At 43.0% G+C, this 20,623-nt stretch overlaps 1 protein-coding gene across 1 annotated transcript; it reads left to right on the forward strand.

Annotated features, from left to right (window-relative positions):
- The first annotated feature begins 908 nt into the window (after window positions 1-908).
- poc1bl (POC1 centriolar protein homolog B (Chlamydomonas), like) lies at window positions 909-18,724 on the forward strand. The gene is made up of 11 exons (XM_037092816.1): window positions 909-1,084; window positions 4,516-4,951; window positions 7,644-7,813; window positions 9,299-9,488; window positions 9,678-9,863; window positions 10,434-10,551; window positions 12,052-12,228; window positions 13,857-13,988; window positions 14,802-14,912; window positions 16,200-16,352; window positions 16,892-18,724. Exons 2-11 carry the CDS (start codon window positions 4,566-4,568, stop codon window positions 17,021-17,023), a joined length of 1,755 nt encoding a protein of 584 aa, XP_036948711.1. The 5' UTR covers window positions 909-1,084; window positions 4,516-4,565; the 3' UTR covers window positions 17,024-18,724.
- The last annotated feature ends 1,899 nt before the right edge of the window (window positions 18,725-20,623 follow it).

The raw sequence follows: 20,623 nt of genomic DNA on the forward strand, positions 1-20,623 counted from the left end.
ATGTGTGGTGTTTCCTGTACACATATGTTGTGTTTGCACAGGCCTGCAGACTTTCCCTCATGTTGTCAGCACATAAATGTACTACAACTGGAACAGTATGAGAGTGACATGTTAAGACATCCTTAACAACACAGCTATGAATTTTACCACCCAGTGCGCGCGCGCGCGCGCACACACACACACACACACACACACACACACACACACACACACACACACACACACACACACACAGAGCACCTCTAAAATGCTACTTTTCAAGTAAAAGTCGTGGGATGACATTAGTATTTCGTAATTATCGCAGTTTCTGTTCACCTAAAACTTCACTTAAACTCACGTGCGGAAGTTTTTTTTTTTTGTTTTGGTTCCACTTAGAAGTTTGAAGTTTTAAATCTTCGCCGCCCGGCACAGAGTTTATGTTCACTGATTCAGTCAACAGGGATCTTTAAGTGAGGAATCGGTTATGAGCTTGAGGCAAATCGCTGCAGGGACAGATGACAGCTAACACTGGTTAGCATAAAAAGGCTGCGTCAAGCTAAGTAGAGAAGACGCTCCCAAAACCGGAAGTCATATTCAATAGCGTTAATATGCATTTATTTGGTATAGGGAAGTTAGTGAGAGGAAACGTTACAGTAATAACAATCAATATGCTTTTGTGACCAGTACAGGAACAGTCATTAGTGGCCTGGCTGAGTTCATCTTTATGTATATTTTCCAACGGTTATCTATGTCAGAAATGTGTTTGCATCCTGTCTGATTTGCCCGAAGAACCCAAAATAGCAAATGTAAACGTTTTTTTAAGGATTTAATCTGTACTCGCTGATGTTGTTGTACCTTGCAATGTCTATCGGACGTTAAGTGATCGCCTGTCGTGCTTTTATTATGAAAGTCCTCACCGGAACCTCGCGCTGTCTTAACGGTCGCTTTGACGCGCAGCTCAGAAGCCCAACGTGGAGGAGAGAGGATGTGGGTATGCTGACATCTGCAAGCCAGAGGTTTAACTGGAGGACGACCGCAGTCAGGCTGGCGAACGACGGCCTGAGCAACCTCGAAGAAACTCCGAGACATGTAACTTGTCGTCAAGGTAAACTCTTAACAAAGCTAACGTCGTGGTTTATTTATTTATTTTTCTTTCTTCCTCCAGAGGAATGCGCTTTTGTGACTGTCACACACGCTCAAAGTGCATTTTGCTGGTTGCTCGTAACTTGACCGTGAATCGCCGACTTCCTCACTTGTTTGCCAGGAGAGTCGCACACTTTCCGAGGCGCTTTGGTTTTTCTGACGGCGAAGCTAACGCGGACACCGTTGACACGACACGTTCAGCTGCCGATAGTCGTCGCTTTGGATAGTTGAGATTTGTCATCAGTCCCCACCGTCATTACCGCGTTAATCCCCGTGGTAATGAGCTTCCACCCTTTCTGCTGACTCTTGAAACTGAGCCGTAATCCCAATATTGGTTTAATTTGACAGACCTGTTGCTGAGCTGTGTGCTTTGGCGCTGCAGGTGTCACCGCTCGTCTCTCCGAGCACATATTTCTCTTCCCCCAACACCTGTGAGACCTCTCTGCGCCACGACCCTGGACAAACAACCCGTAAAGATAACATCCCAATATACAAGATGTAGTTAGATAGCCACGGGTGTGTGTGTGTGTGTGTGTGTGTGTGTGTGTGTGTGTGGGTCATTCAATGTAAACACGGTGGGACACTGAGTTTTACTTTTGCTTTCAATGTGGAGCATTTTTTTTTTTTTTTTTTTTTTTTTTTTTTTGGCAGCCACATCTGCTGAGGAGGATCAGAGATCAAGTCTGTTTGGACACATCATGATGCAAAAAGATCAGCATCCAGCTTTGGAAGCTAAGCCTGTCCTCACAGCTCAGCACAGGCCAGCTCCGATTTAAAAAAACCCCACAAACAGCAAAGAGATGTTTGTCTTGCTGAGTGGAATCACGGGTCCTGTCTTCAGGCAGCCGTGGATGGAGCTGACATAACCTGTTCTACCTGTGCTCACTGGATTTTTAGCAATTGTTACAGCTGTTTGTTCTCTTCCCCTGACCGGTCGATGAGTCAATGAGCCGTGTATTGCACAGTGCACAGGACGGACTGCTCATTCCAGACTAACCATGGAGATCAGCCCTGATGTGCCACACATTAAAATTAGTCAGCGCCCGACATCCGAGAATCAAGTGACTCCCAACGGCATGCCAAGTTTATTTCCTGTGTATAGTTAACGTAAATTATTGAGTCGTTTTTTCTTCACAGCCCCCTGTTTTTAAAGTCTTGTTAGCGTGACGGGGGGGGGGGACTTGCACAACAGATTGCAGCTTTGGAAGAAACAAACCTCATCCCTCCCTTCTGTGTGTTTTTTTTTCTTTTTTTTTCTTGTTTCATTCCCTCCTAGCCAAAAAAAAAAAACTGGGGCAGGATTTAAGCTGCATCTTAGGCCTCAGCCCCCTCCTGCTCGCTCCAAACAGCTCCCCAGTAAGGCTATCAGATTCAGTGAGACAGGAAGGTGTGATGGACAGCTAATAAAAGGGGGTTTTGTCCGCAGGCGCTCTCCATTTTGTAACCTCAGGACTCCCGAGTCCTCTGGCCAGGGCCCAGACTGGAGTGAAAGGGCTGCACTGCTGCTGCTGCTGCTGCAGCCTTGAAGAACTCACAGTGAAAACTGAGTTCCCTCTGACTCTTTACAGACTCTCACACGGCCCTCGGCACGCACAGTTCTCACCTTGATATGACTGTGCTTTCTCCGAAGCAACCTAAAGTCAAACTGTACCCAGTGTATTTTGCGCCAAACTAGGAATAACCCTTATTGTGCTCGGGTCGATATGAGGAAGGAGAAGCACCATTGGTGTGTGTGTGTGTGTGTGTGTGTGCGCACGTGCATCAGTTTTGCTGCTAAGCCTGTCTGGCACAGGCTGGCACTAGTGTAAAAGGCACCCTGCTCTAATATTAATGCAACACAATTATGTGATTACATTCAATTGAGTGTCAACATAGCTAAGTGGTCTGTTTTTACCGCAGGCCTCTTTCAAATCCTGGCATGCTGAGCCGAGCTGTCAGACATGAATGTTCAAAATTGCTGCCTTCGTGCGTCTGCAAACCCAGGATAATCCTATTTTTAAATCAGGAAAAAGAAGATCTATCCTCGTGCAAACATGCCACCCAGATCCAGGAGCGACATCCTTTTTTATGTGTCTCGGTGGAGGGGAACGGTAATCCGAAAAATGAGACGCCTTCAAAATGCCTGATTCTTTATCTAATTGTAAACAAAGGGCCTGCTTAGACCTGACTGTTTGATCACTGTAACCACGTCTGTTACAATGGTGTAATGTGTTATTACAGATTAGAAGCATTGCAAAATTTCACTGACAATCAGTTCAACATTTATCGGACGAATATTCCAATATGTTATTTCGAATTCGAATAAATGACGAGACAGTCGAAAGAAAATGAATCAGCAAGTGATGAACTGAAACATTTTCTGGTGCCAGCATCTTAAATGTAATGATTTGCTGCCTTCTTTTGGTCATTAACGTTAGTGAGCGAAAAGTCTTTGGGTTTTACTTTGATTGGACGAAAGAGGCGACTGAAAGAATCACTTATAATCAACCATCATGAAAATATTTGGCAGATTAATTGATAAGGAATATAACTGTTAGTTGCAGCCCTAGGTAAGAGTGATAAGCAAGTAGAGTTTTGAGGCCAGTGCCGATTAGGATAATGAGAGTAAAAAGTTCTGGTGTCGATATTTTGGCAGATTTTTGACTTTTTCATGGACAGTGATCCCTCAAATGTGGCTCTCAAACACCCGTGACAAAGATATGTTACAGAGGCAGGATATTTTACAGTTTAACAAAAAACTTTTATTGTCTAAAATCACATCAATGCACTGAAACAGTAAGCATATCTGTGAATTTAATAATTATAGGATAAACCATGGAATCTTTTAAATGAAAACCCTCCTCACTGTGATGCAGTGTGACTCAAACTTGTAATGAACTTCATCAGGGTGGCGCGTCTCTTGTCGGAGTGCATCACAGACTCAATTTATTCAGCACATTACTCTACTGTAAGCCATAATTTAGCCTCTTCCATCTTTGCAATTTGTATTTAACGAGCATCTTAATGCAGCCCTGAGCATGTGATTATATTTATGATGCTGGCGCTGATTACTACAGGTCTGCCTGGTCTACTGGAGCTGTGTCCTTGGGGCCCTCGTGAACTTCCAGGCAAACAGTCTTTCTTGTGCTTAAGTGCTTTGGTGAATAACTTCACTTAGCTGTGAATGAGTTTGTTACTTGATTAAACCTCCTTCTAATGGGAAGAGTCTTGATTAAAGAGCTCAATCTTGTAAATCTCCTCCTGTCTGTGGTAGTTACCGGGCGCCATTGTTGGAATTTGAACTAACTGCACATTTTTTGCCCCTTTTTCATTTTATGTTTCTGACATTTTGAAAAAAAAAGATCTTGATGCCCATGTTTTTTGTTTCACTCTGCGTGTCTTTCCGTTCTCCAGAGCCTTGTGTCCTGTAGGGCACCCAGAAGCTCGGGGGGAGGCTTTCCGTCATGAGGGGGCGTTGCTCTCGCAAACTGGGCGTGCTGGCAAAGGCCGGCTTCCTGCTCTGGGTGCTGTGGCTGGGCTACATTCTGCTCGCACCGTCCTCTTTCCCCTCCCCGTCATCCGTCGACGATGATGACGAGAAACGCAGCCTTCAGGAGAGGCAGCTCTCTGTGGAGGAGAGCGGGGCTGACGGGTTGCTGGCTCGGCCCTTCTACGAAAAGTCACCGCCCGACAGCAATGCACCCGGGGAGTGGGGTCGGGCCACGCACCTCAGCCTCAGCCCTGAAGAGAAGAAACAGGAGCAGGACAGCGTGGAGCGCTACGCCATCAATATCTACGTCAGTGATAAGATTTCCCTCCATCGACACATCCAGGACCACAGGATGAATGAGTGAGTAAATGCATCCTAAACAAGAATGAGCCACCAGTCAGAGAATGACTAATGGACTGCAAACAGCCTGAGTTGGCAAAAACAGTTCTCTATCAAATCACCTATTTTCTGTTTCCTGCCCCTTTCCATTTCCCAAACGTCTATGTGTCTCTGGCCTTGGACGCCGCATTTAGCTGATAGCTGTGCTACAGCTGTGTCAGGGATAAATGACTCAATAGAGATTAAGTTGAGCTCTTTACTGGAATCAGTTTTTTTCCAGTGACATTTTGAAACAAGGATGAAGGCTCTCGTGATGCATTGCAGGGCTTATAGAAGCCGGTGTAAGCGGCGCTCTGCCTGAATGGATTTATTTCCACCCAGAGTTGTCGTCCACAGCTATTCTCAGCTCAGCACCTCTTCTGTGATGAAACGCAGAGTTTGAGGTCTTTTATTAGTAGTTTCTCCTTCCGCCGCCGCCTCATCCCTTACTGCCTCCCTTCCTAACGAAACCCAGATGTGGTGTCCACCAATGAGACGAGACCCATCACTTGTGTAAAAGCCATGTGTTTGTTTTATATGAATGTGTCCCAGTGAAGCGTAAATTCCCTTACGAGAAAAACTGATCACAGAGGTTGCCCTGTGACTGGAAAAAACCCTTTTAGCGGCGAGACGCCTGCATATCCGAAGGAAGACTGATAAGATGCCTTGATCTTCTCAGCAGAAGGTTGAAAGTCAAATCCCATGCTTATGCGTGGATGATGCAAAAACAAGACATATCATCATCATTCCTCTTTCGTAAAGGAAATCCGTCGCAGAATCTTGTGGAGATTTTTAAACAGAGTTGCTGCACCGACTAAACTTATTTTTATGACGGAGCATGATGGTTCTGTATGCCTGCAGAGTGACATTTTTGACAAGCACGCTATTTTTTTTTGCCTCTGCCTGTGGCCTTTTGGCGTTTTAGCGACTGTTCGTGTCTGAAATAATTGATAGAGGAGACAGGGCAAAAGAACTGGTACACAGGATGTGGCGTGCTCAGTTCATGCGTTTCACGGTCCGCCTGCCTATACCATGACGGAGCTGCATGACCAAAGACACAGTGGTGCTCTGTGCTATTCTTGTATGAACAGATTCTATTCATGAGCTCACAGACTTCTTTTGTGGGCAATATGTCGGCTAATTTTACTTTAATAGGTTGACAAATAACATTGTTATATCTATACACATGAGGGACGGGCGCACAATGTTATCAGGATCTATTTAAAGCTGTCGTTTCAGCTAACTTCTTGTTTGTTTTGCAGTCAGCAGTGCCCTCCTTTCTCTTGAATTGCGAATTTCCATATCATCCCAATAGTCATCATAGTATTGAATATACTTAAATTGGCACTGAAATACACTGGAATGACTTTACTGCACATTTAGTTAAGAAATGAATATGTTTTTTATTTTATCACATATAAGACACACATCAACATGTAGAGATAACAATAAATCAATCCAGGACTATACTGCATCAAGCTAGGCTGCTTTTGTTTTCCTTCACGTTTTTCTCATTCGAGGCTATAATAATTGAAATTTACCTCGATCAGCTTGTCCTGGGTGTTTCTTCGTTTCAATCCATGATAAAATCTTAAATTGTGCCATCCATAGAGCACTGTAAATACTGCCATCTCCTCAATGCGTTGGGAAAAATAGGTTGATTGTGGACACGTTCAAGGTTGCTCGTGATCTAAATCATCTGCTTCCCCGACCCCTAATACATATGAAGCTGAGCTGTGATGGTCATCCAGCGTAGAACTAGCAGTCGGTCCCTGTCGGCTTTTGTACATTGAAGCGAGACCGAGCATTTCTGTTTGAGTTCATGCCTAGCAACAACATAAGCAATTACAAACAAAATATGTTGTTGCCTCTCAAGCTGATATTTTTTTTTTTTTTTCACGGTGTTGTTTATACGCTTGTCGCAGCTCTGCACCTACTCCATGGTTACATCAGTTTCCCCCTGGGAGCATGTTTGGTGGCAGATTAACTTTGTGCTTCTCTCCCCATCCTGAAAGGTTTGCAGCACTGTGAACACTGTTGCCGATTGGTTGTGACTAATGCTGGAGCATGACATATTTGCTCTAATCCCAACCCACTTCAAACCCTGTCATAGTTCTGGGTTGAGACTCTGGCTACAAAATTTACAGGAAGCTATTCACCCTGTGCCAGCGGTCACGCTCTTTTTCAGTGTTGTACGCCACCGATTCATAAAATTAGAGCTTATTTCACTTCCTCGATTTCTGTCTCTCTCTGCCCGCTCCTCTTTTTTTTTTTCTCACCCCTTCAAGCTATTAGTTTCGAGTTTTTCAACACGTTTTTCTTCCAGTGTTGGCCCTGTCCCCTCTCTCTGTTCTGTTCTGCTCTCTTCGGCTCTGTTTGTTCAAGTTTCTGTGGTCTCTCCCAGAGCACTGCTGTGGTATGTTGCTCACTGGTGTGATACCCTCCCCACCCCCGTCCATATTTCTGCAGCTCTTTATTGTTTTAATGACTGCCATCTGGATTAAGACCAGACACCTCCCCCTTCCATGATAGTTCCTAGAGCTGTTCTGGCTGTATGAAACCAGAATTTCTGCTTGTATGAGGTGACTTAGGATGCTGTTGTTTCTTTATGCTGATGTCGCCTGTGTCTGTGTCTTCCCCCACCCACACACACACACACATAAACATACCTCAGATGCCGAAGTAAGAAGTTTGACTACCGGCGTTTACCTACCACCTCTGTGATCATAGCCTTCTACAACGAGGCCTGGTCCACCCTGCTGAGGACCATTCATAGTGTCCTGGAGACCACACCTGCCATCCTGTTGAAGGAGATCATCCTCATTGATGACTACAGTGACCGAGGTCTGACCCTCCACACTCAATAAACACTGTAATTTTTGTTCAGTAGAAGTAAAACTGACCCAAAAAAAAAAAAGCTCAGGCACAAACAGGCCTGACAGTCTTGGCCTAGTTTAGCAAAGCGTACAACAAAAAAAAAAAAAAACAGCCCTTCTTCACATTGACAGTGTGTGAGAGAACGAGTCAAGCAGGACTCTGCTATATATAGTAAAAACAAAAAGATGCCATCTACAGTGAAGCGAATAGATTATCTGATTAGATTATCGGGTATGTGCTGAAAGTAATTAGTAAAACATCCTTGGAAACTAGTCAGGGCACTTTGGAATGAGTTTTAGACTTACTTTTCAAAGTGAGCTGGAAGTTGTTGCCATTGTTTTTGTGGTCACCTGTCATTATTTGAAATTAACACATAATCCTGAGTATATGTGACAAAATATCTCCACTCAAAGGGCCGCTTAATAGCTTTTGCAAGCATTTCACGGTCTTCATCAGCAAATGGATTCAGACTAATTTCTGCAGACTCGTGCTAATTCTGTGAACGATACTACTTGGTCTCAGAAACTGGATATAGGTGTAGCCTGATGTCCTTCTGTCTTAATGGAATTAGTATTCTGTCCCAGCTAGTCTAGTCTGTGTGTATCGGAGACATTACACCATAATGATTACTTCAGTGTGCACTGAGCTGCCATGACATCATTTCCTCTCCTCTGACCACCCCGACCAAATGGAATGCTAGACATGCCACTCCCCGACCAGAACGTTTGCTACAGACAGACAGCGACTGGAGGACTGACAGCTTTCTCTCATGTTTCCAGCTTGGTTGGATGGGTGTAGCATACCGAACCTTGTATTCATCTCAGTTGTCACTAGGCCATCAAAGATGTGTCAGTGTCACTCATCTGATATGTACATGTGTATATGTATATCTGAAGCGTTTAAAGTTGTAATCCACTCATCAGCAAACATTTTAATGAAACTAATATTTTTGATGTTAACATTGAGTCAAATTAATACATTTGAGCTTATTTTTGTGGTATTGGAGCCTGTAAATAAACATTTTAGTCATTGACCTGGGGGTAGGCAGCCATTTTAAGTTAAAAAAAAAATGTTCCGACAAACTAACTCTATGCTACCTACCCGGCACCATCTGGAAAACCGATAAAGTGGGGAACTACTTTGAATGTGAATGAACTCTGGCATAGGTAGCTAGAGAGGAAATACATTTTCCATGAAATGGTGGAGCCATAAACAGAAGAAAGGGAAGTAAAATATTGGTGACCAGAAACACAACTCCACAAATAGATCCCAGTGCTGCTTTGTTCCTGTGTATCGCTTAGCTTGTTGTGGCTATTTTGTCTGAATGGCAATGAACCTTGGTTTGAAGATAGATAAACATAGGACGAGGAAACATATTTAATGCTGCAAAAATTGATTATGTGTGTTTGTGTGTGTGTGTGTGTGTGTTCACGTGTGTGTTACAAAACGTAGGCTACCTGAAGTCCAAACTGGCTGACTACATTAGTGATCTGGAGCGTGTGCGCCTCATCCGCACCAACAAAAGGGAGGGTCTCGTCCGGGCGCGTCTGATCGGTGCCACCTATGCTACCGGTGATGTACTGACATTCCTCGATTGTCACTGTGAGTGTGTCCCGGGCTGGATTGAGCCTCTGCTGGAAAGGTGCGTTCACCGAATTAAATGAGTAAAATCTAAATCCGAAGAAACGTGATCTTTTCGCTTTTTGTACAAACTTAACTCGAATACAGATCAAAGCAGGGGGCAGTACTAAATACTGATTTTGTTTTTCTGTTTTTTTCCTCGCTCTCAATGTTTTGTATCTGCTTGTTATTCGCCATGCTTTGTGTTCAGGATTGGTGAGAACGCCAGTACCATTGTGTGCCCCGTGATCGACACCATTGACTGGAACACCTTCGAGTATTACATGCAAACGGACGAGCCGATGATTGGGGGTTTCGACTGGAGGCTCACCTTTCAGTGGCACTCCGTCCCTGAAGTGGAACGCAAGAGGCGCAAGTCTCGCATTGACCCCATTAGGTGACTGCATGATACCTCAGACGGTCTATTCCCATGGGAGGCCGCTTTATCAGATTGGCAGCGGTATTGGTGTTGAGCCTCTGCTCTCAACAATGAAATACACTTCTCACTGCTAATTTGTCACTGCATGTGTTGGATTACTGTATTACTACATTTCCACATCTATTACGCAATAAGAAAGTTCAACTGAACTTAACAGTTGAGTCAACACATCAACTCGGTCAGGGGAACATTTTAACAAGCACATACTGGAAACATGTTGCATCCTAATCATCAACCCACCTTGCAGAAACAGGAAGACAGTATATTTTAGCACACCCCGCCTCGAGCTGAAGCTGCGTCTTTTGCAGTGCAACTTAACACAGGAAAAGCATGCTGCACGCTGTGGGTTGAAAGATAAACTGTTATGCAAATTTTCACTGGACATGTTCCTCTATACAGCACCACAGGCATAGTTATAAGCCGAGTTAATATTTCAAGGCTTCTTTTAATAAAGTGGCTCTGAAGCTTGGAAATGCAGGATTGAAAATTACCACTATACAGTGAACTTTCTGCCTCTGTTTCTCCCAGGTCTCCGACAATGGCAGGTGGATTATTCGCTGTGAGCAAAACCTACTTTGAGTACCTGGGCACATACGACATGGGCATGGAGGTCTGGGGAGGAGAAAACCTGGAGCTCTCCTTCAGGGTGAGTTCAGTTCTCCTCCAGTAAGCAGAGAGTCATTACTTTACAGCCGCGGCCGCCACTTAGCAATATGAAACCAGAGTGACTAATCTAACTGGCTTCATCACCAGAATCTCTTACTCACAGGCAGAACATCCATTGACATTTCATTACCAAAGGGAATCTTTTTTTTTTCACAGCCCCTGATCCTTTGATTCATCCATCTAAAGCAAAGAGTCAGCGGGTAGTCGATGTGAGGGACGCATGTCAGTGTCAGATCGCAGTCGGCCACGGCGTCTGAAACCGCACCCCGATATTGGCTGATGCCTTGTTGTGACGTCGGTTTCGCTTTTCACTTGTCTGCGTCAATCAAACTGGCACAGATTTTAGGCTACGTGTGAGTTTGTAGCAGGAGCATCCAAGGGTAGGTGATGTAAATTATGTGTGTGTTTTTTCGGCGCGAAGACGAATAGGCTGTTCCCCTGAGTGATGCGTTATGCATGTTGAAATAAAAAATGCCTCTCACTGGGACATTTTGCCATACATAATTTATGTTTAGTGAACTGGTTTTCAGCGCTCTTTTTGGAGTGGTAAAAAGATATGGAGCAGGGTAAAGTGCCCCGTGAATTAAGATGGAAGGGACTGTTATTTAATGGCTGTTTGGCTATGGATATATGATAATGATTTTGCCTTAACAACCTTTCATTCTTTAAGGTTGTTGTTTTGTTTTTTTTTTCCCTTTTGTTTTTCCGTGGCAATTATACAATGCAAATTTATACCATAAATCCGAGATGTTTTTTCGAATGCAGTCTCATGAGTCTCAAGAAGGTTGAATTGTCGTGGTGAGTTTGAAGCTAAAGAGCACACAGCTTTGTTTGTCAATCTGAGCACATTTCTAGTAAAGCACCACAGATATTAGTCTATTCCTATTAGGTTTGTATCCTCCTTCAAGGAGACATTTGAGCTTATATACTATATGTAAAGTTTTTTAAATGTAAAGTGCACTACAAATTAAATGTCTTATTATTATTATTATTATTATTATTATTATTATTATTATTATTATTATTATTATTATTATTATATGTGAAAAAAGACTAAAAACTGATCCCTTAAGCAGACTTATTGTAAATGAGACTTGGAAAAAGTTTACTATTTGCAACTTGGTAATTACCTGCTACTTTATTTGCAGGTAAGTCAAACTTGAAGAACAGACACAAGGGCCAATGTTCACCAGCTGTTGAGACATATCATTTCACCACATGGTGTACAATAGACAATGTACTTAGTTAAAGACCATATACTTGTAACTGCTTTCATCATTTAACCACTATTCTCCATTTATCAATATTTAATCATGTAGTAGGTATGTACATATACCGTATACAAGGATTGGTTAAACCTGTTTTGCGACAAACATCCAACTCAAATACTTGTACTACAAAGCATGAAGAGGCAACATAATGAGGTTAGAGGAAACTAAAAAATCTCCAATATGCCATGGCATGTTTTTAATCTCCTCAGGTGTGGCAGTGCGGGGGCAGTCTGGAGATTCTCCCCTGCTCTCATGTGGGCCACGTGTTCCCTAAAAAGGCCCCTTACGCGCGGCCCAACTTCCTGCAGAATACCGTACGAGCTGCAGAGGTTTGGATGGACTCTTATAAACAACACTTCTACAACAGGAACCCCCCGGCCCGGAAGGTAGGACCGTTAACACTGTCACAGTATTTATGCAACAACTGGACTGTTTTTACAGTAAAAAAAAAAAAAAAAAAGACAGGGAAACTCACTTGTGTAAAATATGGAACTTTTAAACCGTATGTCTGGCTGGATGCACTTCTGTGAAGCTGTTATGAGAAATGCAGCAAGCTTAGAATACTCCCTGAATCGTATTTGGACAATTTATTCTCTGGGCACTGAACTATGTTTAAGTCAAACCCGTTACACAGTTGTTTTTCATTCCGCTGGCAATGAACTGAAGCCCTGCAGCGATGCTATATTACACCTAGCAGCACCATGTTAGTATGTTCCAGAGAGTGGCTTACCTTTGATGTTTCATACGATATGACTCACCTGTCTAGATGATAAACACATTAGGAAACACTGTCTGTCTGACTGGGTCAGGCGTACGTTTGAGAGGGCGTGCACGAGCATGCATGCGATAACGTGTGCCTCTCAGGTTCTGAGTATTGGGCTCCATCAAAAATTCATGTATCTCGGTTTCACCTCTCTGAAAAAAAGGTACATTATTAATGTCAGGGATCTTTGATCAAACAATAAATTACCTGGTCAGGGGGAGATTGAACACAGCACTGCCAGACCAGATCACCACCTCCGTGTCTAATATGCAGCAGCTTACATAATGTGAAGGCAGACTGTAGAGGTGCAGACAATAATGTTGTTTTGGAATACTCTTCGTCACGACGCACATTTAGTTACTCTGTGTTATCGTAATTGGTTTTGGTTCAAACTGAAGGAGGACCACTTTACTGTCTTCCAGATTTATTGTTAAATCAATTTCCGTGCGTGACTGTTTTTCACGAAAACACCGAACATTAATGTTTAATGAATGTTAGTACCTTGGATTTATTTGGATGAGGTTTAAATGTTTTAAGACTTTCCAGAAAGCGTTTTATAAGGGGATCATTCATTTGTTTATTTGAGCAAATGCCTCCCTCTGTTGCCGATCGCCGCAAATTCTCCTCTTACGCCGACTGTGAAACACTGGAGCACTAAATTGTTAGGTGTACTCGTCCAACCCGGTAGTTGCCATTCCTCCCTCAGGTAGTGCAAAGGTAAAGTGTAGCTGTGTGAATGATTTGAGCTTCAGAATTGTTCCACACCTTAGCAAACACGCCCTACCCAGGTGCAATCAAAGCGCCTGCATGTTTGTTTACGTGGTGATGCTGTTATGTCACGGCTGGGGAGTTGCCGATGTCGGATTCAAACATCATAACCAGGATGTTAATATTTGATTTTGCGGTGTGACTGTTTCGTTAGAAGATTGCAGTGTGTAGAAACTGGCCATTTGTCAAATTCACACAGTAATACAAATAGAGGGCAGGATGTCCTCTCAGCAACTGCTAACCGCTACAAACTACTTTACTTCTGACAGTTAAAGCCCGGGACTAGCTGGTTAGCATGCCACCTTTAATACATATCAGTGTTATTTTCTTCACATTCTGCTAACACTTGAAATTAACTTTTAATGGCTCAATGGTCCTTTTTATGATGTATACTTAATGAATGTTTGCATCCTCTCCTGCTGATGAAATGTACACCCCCGGGGTTTTGGAAAGATGACTTATTAACTTTGTGTGAACTTCCAGGAGAGCTATGGGGATGTCTCAGAGAGGCTGCTTCTGAGGGAGAGGCTGAAATGCAACAGTTTTGACTGGTATCTGAAGAATATCTACCCTGACCTACATGTGCCTGAGGACAGGGCAGGCTGGCACGGAGCTGTGAGTGTCTGCTATCTTTATCAGTGTTCCACTAATCATCCTGTCACAATCAAAGTGCAGCGTGTGTTGATTTGTGTTTATTTTTTCCCCTAATATTTTGTCCTTGTTTGAACCGGCTTGGTTACGAAAGTCCAACGTGAAATGGCACTGCAGTTGCGTCTTGCTTACTGAAATCCATCTTTTGTGTCTGAAAGTGGGTGTTAGAAGGAGGCAGGATATGGGACAGTCTTTTTGAGGCTGGACTAAGATAAACAAAGGCTTTGAAACCCATTTGGACTGGGATCAAGGCCAAAGTAATCCAGACATCTGGTGGAGTATTCCTAGATAGAATGCTTTGTACTCTCAAAAGTGATTACCTTTCAGCCACGAGGATGTAACCATTGTGTCTGAGGAAAAACAAAAATCCCAGAACGATTTCTTGGGCCTGAACGTCTCAACATCCATCGCCTTACCGTGTTGCTACTTGTTTCACCTTGACAGCAATCAAGTGTTATATGCAACGAGGGCACTGTCGATCAAATCTTGAAACGGTGCCAATAATGAAATAACATGTAAATGTGGCATTTTATCCGAGCTAGAAATATTGACGTTTTGATTTTGAAAGCACAGCAATGAAAAATTGGCTTAAGTATTTCATATTGATTGCTTAATAGCTGTGTGGTGATGTGGAAAATAAGCAAACCGCAGAGAAAAAAAAAAAAGTATGATTTTGGTCCGAAGTGAGATTCTGGACAGGACTGAGTGAATCAATAAAAGACAGCATTTTTTAAAGTTGTATTGATGTTTGTTTGTTTTTTTTTCTCCTGCTGCCAGGTACGGAGCTTGGGGATTCACTCCGAATGTCTGGACTACAACGCTCCGGAGCACAGCCCCACCGGTTCCCACCTCTCTCTGTTTGGCTGCCACGGCCAGGGCGGCAACCAGGTACATTTCACATTTCGGGGCATTTCACATGTTTTATTTCTGTCTGTCTGCATCTCTCCTGTGCACGTATCTCTCCTGTCACAGTCTCGCAACCTCTCTCAGGCGCAGTGGGAGACTTCTCTTGAAATGTCAACGCTTTCTGCTAACCCCTAAAAACGAGCTGCCACAGTTGATTCACACCAGAAAATTGCTCTCTGCTGGTGTGTCCAGCCTGACTTGAATGTAATGAAGGGAAAAAGTGACTTTGGCATCGTGTCCCCATGTACCCAAAAATGTCGCGCAGCTGAATCACTGATACTTTCTGAGCTGAATGCCTGCCAGCCCCGCGATGGATGGATGGTTTAGCAAGCAGCAGATTATTTGTCTGTGAGGATGTATATTTAATGTTGCAGTCAGACAATAGGCAGAGCTCCTTTCTGTGAATCTCCAACCTGCTTGATATCTCTGATTACCCAACTGATGCGCCGCATCAGGTGTCCGCTGTCACAAAAAAAAAAAAAAAAAGCACCATGTGTGATTGAAAATCAATGTTTTAATGGCTCCCCAGCTGAAACAAAAACCAGAGGGCCCTTCACTGCTTCGCTTCTGCACCTGCCCCTCCTTCCCTGGCCCACATAAGAACCCACGTTCCATTTTAAAAGATACATGAGCCTCGCAGGCAGAGTGAATGGCACGGCCTGGGTAAATAAGTTTGAGTCTTTTATTAGAAACAAACATTACGGGCCCCGGCGCACCTGAAAGATGAATGAGATGTATGTATGGGAGGGATGGGGAAGTATGAAGATTGATTACCTGACCCTCCGTTTAAGGGGTAGCCCAGGGAGTGTTGCATCCTTTGTCCTGATGGGCCTGGATATCGAGATGACACCAGAGGAGGGGGTGGGGGGGTGGGGGGTTCTGGGTTTTCTGCTCACGTCTGGTTGATTGAGAGGGCCAACTCCTCGCTGATGAGATCCCTCGACAGGAACGCAGACACGCCATGCAACGGTAGCTTAGCCAGGAGTTGATCCCAGAGCAGAGCGAGAGGAAAACATCCTGTAATCCGAGCAGAAGAAAGCATGCCAAACTGCACCGTTGTGCTCGCTGAAAGGCTTTCTTAATAAAGCAGAGAGATTAAGGTAAAAAGAGAGATGTACCGAAACAATTGGAGAGGAGGCAGAGCAGTGTTTTAATCTCAGTGACTGCTACTTTTTTCCAGTTTTCTTTTCAAAGTAATTTCATGGCAACCAACCACATATTTATGCTGTATATACAGAGCAAATAACCATGTCTCCCTTTCTGCTGCAGTACTTTGAATACACGTCTCAGAAGGAGATCCGCTTCAACTCGGTGACGGAGCTGTGTGCTGAGGTACCCGAGGGGCAGACCTTCATCGGGATGCGGCACTGCCCTAGCGATGGGGAGGTCAAACCACCGAGTATCATCTGGGAGTTCAGACAGGTAGGGGTTCGTGCGCAAGAAGAACATCCTTGTTCCACTACAGAGCCAATCGCAATGTTTGTTTACGGTAACTCTTGGCCCCAGAAAAAAAACCCTGAATCACGCACTAGCTTACATACCATTTCATTTTCTTTTTCTCTGATGTTATTTCAGAGTCTACATCTCGTTCCTCTAAAATGCGGCTTTGATGCGTTCGTATAATAACAACACTTCCACTAAAGTTAGAGTTGGAAACCTAATTTACGGTTTGGGCCACGGGCTAAAGAAAATGACAGCTTGTGTTTACCTAAAATTAGTTAGTCTGACTGACGGGGTTGGAAAGCAACACATTATGTAAAAGTAAGCACAGCATGATAGCAGGTAGCGCTGTTTATCCATATGTCTTTTAATGTAAAAAAAGAATAGCTCACATTGTCAAGTTGGCCAGTGTCACATATGGCTGCAATGCAACCACTTCTCTACCCAGGAACTGACTGTCGCTTGAGCGAAGTCACAGTGATTCGGGCCGTAATCCAAACTTTCTCCTTGAATCCTTTCAGGACGGGACCATCTACCACCCTCACTCTGACATGTGTTTGACAGCGTACCGCACGCAAGAAGGCCGCACGGACGTCCAGATAAGGCGGTGCACCGCGGAAGACAAGACCCAGCAGTGGAAGTTTGAGTGGTAGGAGGAGGAAGAGCGAAAAAGTGGCAGGGAACCTCAAGTGACCTTGTTTGGCCATAGTGCAATTACTACAGTGGATGTCTTCTCCGCTGCTCTCTAAGTCTGCACTGAATGGGAATGGAGAGCAAAAAAAAAACAAATAAAAAAACCCCTAAAGGTGGTGAAAAGGTCATTTTAAGCCAATGATTCACCCAATTCAACCCGTTTATAGCCGTGTGAATGGCACGGGAATTGCAAGGAGAGGTTTATTTGGTCCTTTTAAGCAGACCAGCTGAACTTCAGACTCCCGTGTTGCTCAACCAAGTGCCTCTGCAACCAGAAGCGGAATCCAGCACACACCCGAAGTGTCATTATTATTATTCTTATCACGTGTTCTTGCATCTAACGCGATGACACGAAAGCTGCGGAAAAAAAAAAACTGATCCTGACTGACCAGCACACGAAAGAAGTGCCTTTTAAATGAAATGGAGACGAAGCATTTTTCTAGAAAAAAAAAAAAAAAAAGACGACATGCAAAAATCCTGCTGCACTCCAAAACGATACCTTGATGTGCAATTGATATGAATTGTTAAATCCTCGCTTGTTTTTTTTTTTATTTTACTTGGTCAAAAAAAAAAAAACCAACACATTTTTAAAGAGGAGCTGCTCAAAGAGGACGCGCCAGGAATGTAAGGTCAGCAGCATTTTTGCCCTGAACCAGCCACTTCCTAACATGCTCCATCATGTGAGAGGAAGAAGCAGGGAGAGAGCGAGCGCTGCGGTCATACTAGACTGCCTCTCAATTGTATCTCGTGCCTGTGGAGCCAGTTTCGGGGGAGAATGCTGCCTGAACAAGACTTGAAGCAATCATTACGCATTTTTAACCAAGTGCAATCTGCCCCAGAGGGCCAAGCGAGTTGACAGGAATGTTGTTATCTCTTCTTCCCTGTTGTGTAAAAATTTACAATACTTTTAAAAGCTGTCAGCGTGCCTTCGAAAGGTTGTCACCCTAAAAGAACTTGTTTGTGCCGAAATGAAACGTGCCAGTGGATGTCACACGTATTCAGAACATTTTTTAAAATGCTAAAACAACACTGGCTCGATGCACTTGATCTTATTTAGACACAAGAAGCCTTAAAGGTAGCGCTTGTTTAATTTAATCCTTCAACTTGGCTGTGCCAGACTGTTTTGTTAAGACTCCTGTGTGTAAACTGTACTTGAAACGGCATCAAAAAATACTCCTGTCTTGTTGTGTTTTTTCTTTCTTTTTTTTTTTTCTTCCACTGAAGACCGTGTCGGTGTTTCTACTGGGATTCGAGGAGCGAGAGACGCAGTGAAACTGTTGTTGAAATGTTTGTTGAATAGCAGCTGTATTTGCCTAAGACTGCTTATCACTGAGCAGTGTTTGGCGTCTGTGGCCCTTTGACTTAATGAATATGAGATATTCACGCGAGTCATTGGATACAGTGGGTAAACATGTAGGAAGGCTCCTGTTTTGTGTTACCTTTTTGTAAATAATGTTTGGTTTAAGGGACCAGAGTCGGGCAATGGTATTGTAAAGCACCTCTAAAACTACTGATAATGCAAAAAGGGATGACGACGACGATGATTACTTGACATGAAGGAGAAGGTGACTGACATGAAATGGACGGATGGATGTTTTGAGGTTGATTAAAGCTGTTTGTTGGGATGATTGAAAGAATTAAAAAAAAAACTAACCACCGTTGCACGTTGTTATTGTTCTTTGTTGTTTTTTTTTTCCCCCTGTCCCTGCTCCGCACACAGTACGTCGCCCAAGATAAACTGCCTGTAATATGAGATGCAAAGCTTTTATTGGGCCTTCGCTGTTAGCTGTCATATACAATGCAACGTACGGCAAAAGAGGAATAAAGGCAGCAGTGGCAGGTTCATTACTTGTCACTTTTTCTTTTGTGAAAGTTTAAACAACAACATGAAACAGCTGTGTGAAGTTGCTAAAGACAGTGGCATCTACTGACAGGCTGTCACACCATCCCCACTCCTCCTCCCTTCAGACAGGGATTACAGTATTCACTGTCATTTGGCACCACCTACTGGTAGGAAAGCGAATAGCCAGATACAGTATTCAGTACATCCATTTCTACATCAATGTAGCAGGCCAGAGTCCATAAACTGGCCAAAGGGTAAGGCTTAGAAGAATTAAACTAGTGCCACTGTCAGATTAAATTAATGTTTAAGTAAATCTGTACATCCATTTTTTTTTTTTTTTTCTGAACATCTGACGGGTCTGCAACCTGCAGCTCTGGAGTCGCATGTGACTCTTTTGCCCCTCTGCAGTGGTTCCCCTTGACTTTCTCATATTACATGGAAGTGAATTGTATATATATATTTTTTATAACATCATCACTGTTTCAGGCCTACAGTGATTCTTACATTCTCTGACAGTAAAAAATGTGCAGTCTACACGCAAGAATGACATCTAGTTTATCAAGTTGTGATTAATTGAATGCTCCTGAGGTAATGTCATTGTGATTTGTGCTCAAGCCCGAGGGTTGATTACTGTATGTGGCTGATAATTTAGAATAAAAAAAAAAAGGAGGCTTAACTCACAGTGAAATGGAATAACGTAAAATTTAACTGCATTGTTTTTTTATTATCATTTATTTTAATTTTTTACTGTTTTTAAATCTAGCCTGCCACTATATCTTATCAAACAAGGCTAGTTTTTAATTTGTACATCTTCTCACACACACACACACACACACACACACACACACACACACACACACACACACACACACACACACAAGGAGGATTTAAGGAGGTTTGCATATATGGTTATGGCTAGTTCTTTTGTTTCATAAATGCACCAAAATGTGGCATCATTCAAATGGAAATACACAGTTCAAGTAACTTATACTGTCAGCATAAGCAGCCCACCACAGAGTTGCAACATGAAAACATAAATGAATTCTCATTTAGGCTTATTAATAATCTTGATAGGCTAATTTTGATTTTCTAGACTGCTTCATTATAAGACACACATAAAATCTGCAGCTCCAGACAGATTTCTTTGGCGAGGGACAGGGGCAGAAATAGATCTTTTAATAGTAAAGGTCGCTGACCCCTGGTCTGTGGGCTGAGATGATAATTAGCATTAGCTACAATGTACATCAAACTGCATGGTGCGTTTACTCTCCCCCTGATCCACATTTAATGTAGTGTGAATGAAGCTATTCAAGTAAGAAAGGATATTGAAGGAGTTTGGTGAAAGGATTGTAGTCATGTGACAGTGTGTTGAATTTTGTTTATCTGTATAAATTGTTTAATACTAACATGATGGTTTAAAGTGATAGCATCACTGACCCTGAGGCATGCGTGGATAGATCATATTTCAGGTAATATTATATATTTTTAAATAATGTGTTATTTTCATGGTAATAATCCGAACAACAACAGAAACATGCTACTTAGCTGAGACCGGTCAAGTGTCAGCACTTAAAAGATACTCCCTTCCTTTTTCAAAAAGAAAGTGAATTATACTGTAAATCATGAAGTGTGATGAAGGAAAAAAAAGGAAACCATAAAGCTGTGTAGAGCTTGAGTAATGAAGCAGGGAAAGAAACAGAAAAAAACCTAAAGAGGA

The sequence above is a fragment of the Acanthopagrus latus genome, chromosome 3, assembly GCF_904848185.1.
Source record: "Acanthopagrus latus isolate v.2019 chromosome 3, fAcaLat1.1, whole genome shotgun sequence".
NCBI classification, from domain to species: Eukaryota; Metazoa; Chordata; class Actinopteri; order Spariformes; family Sparidae; genus Acanthopagrus; species Acanthopagrus latus.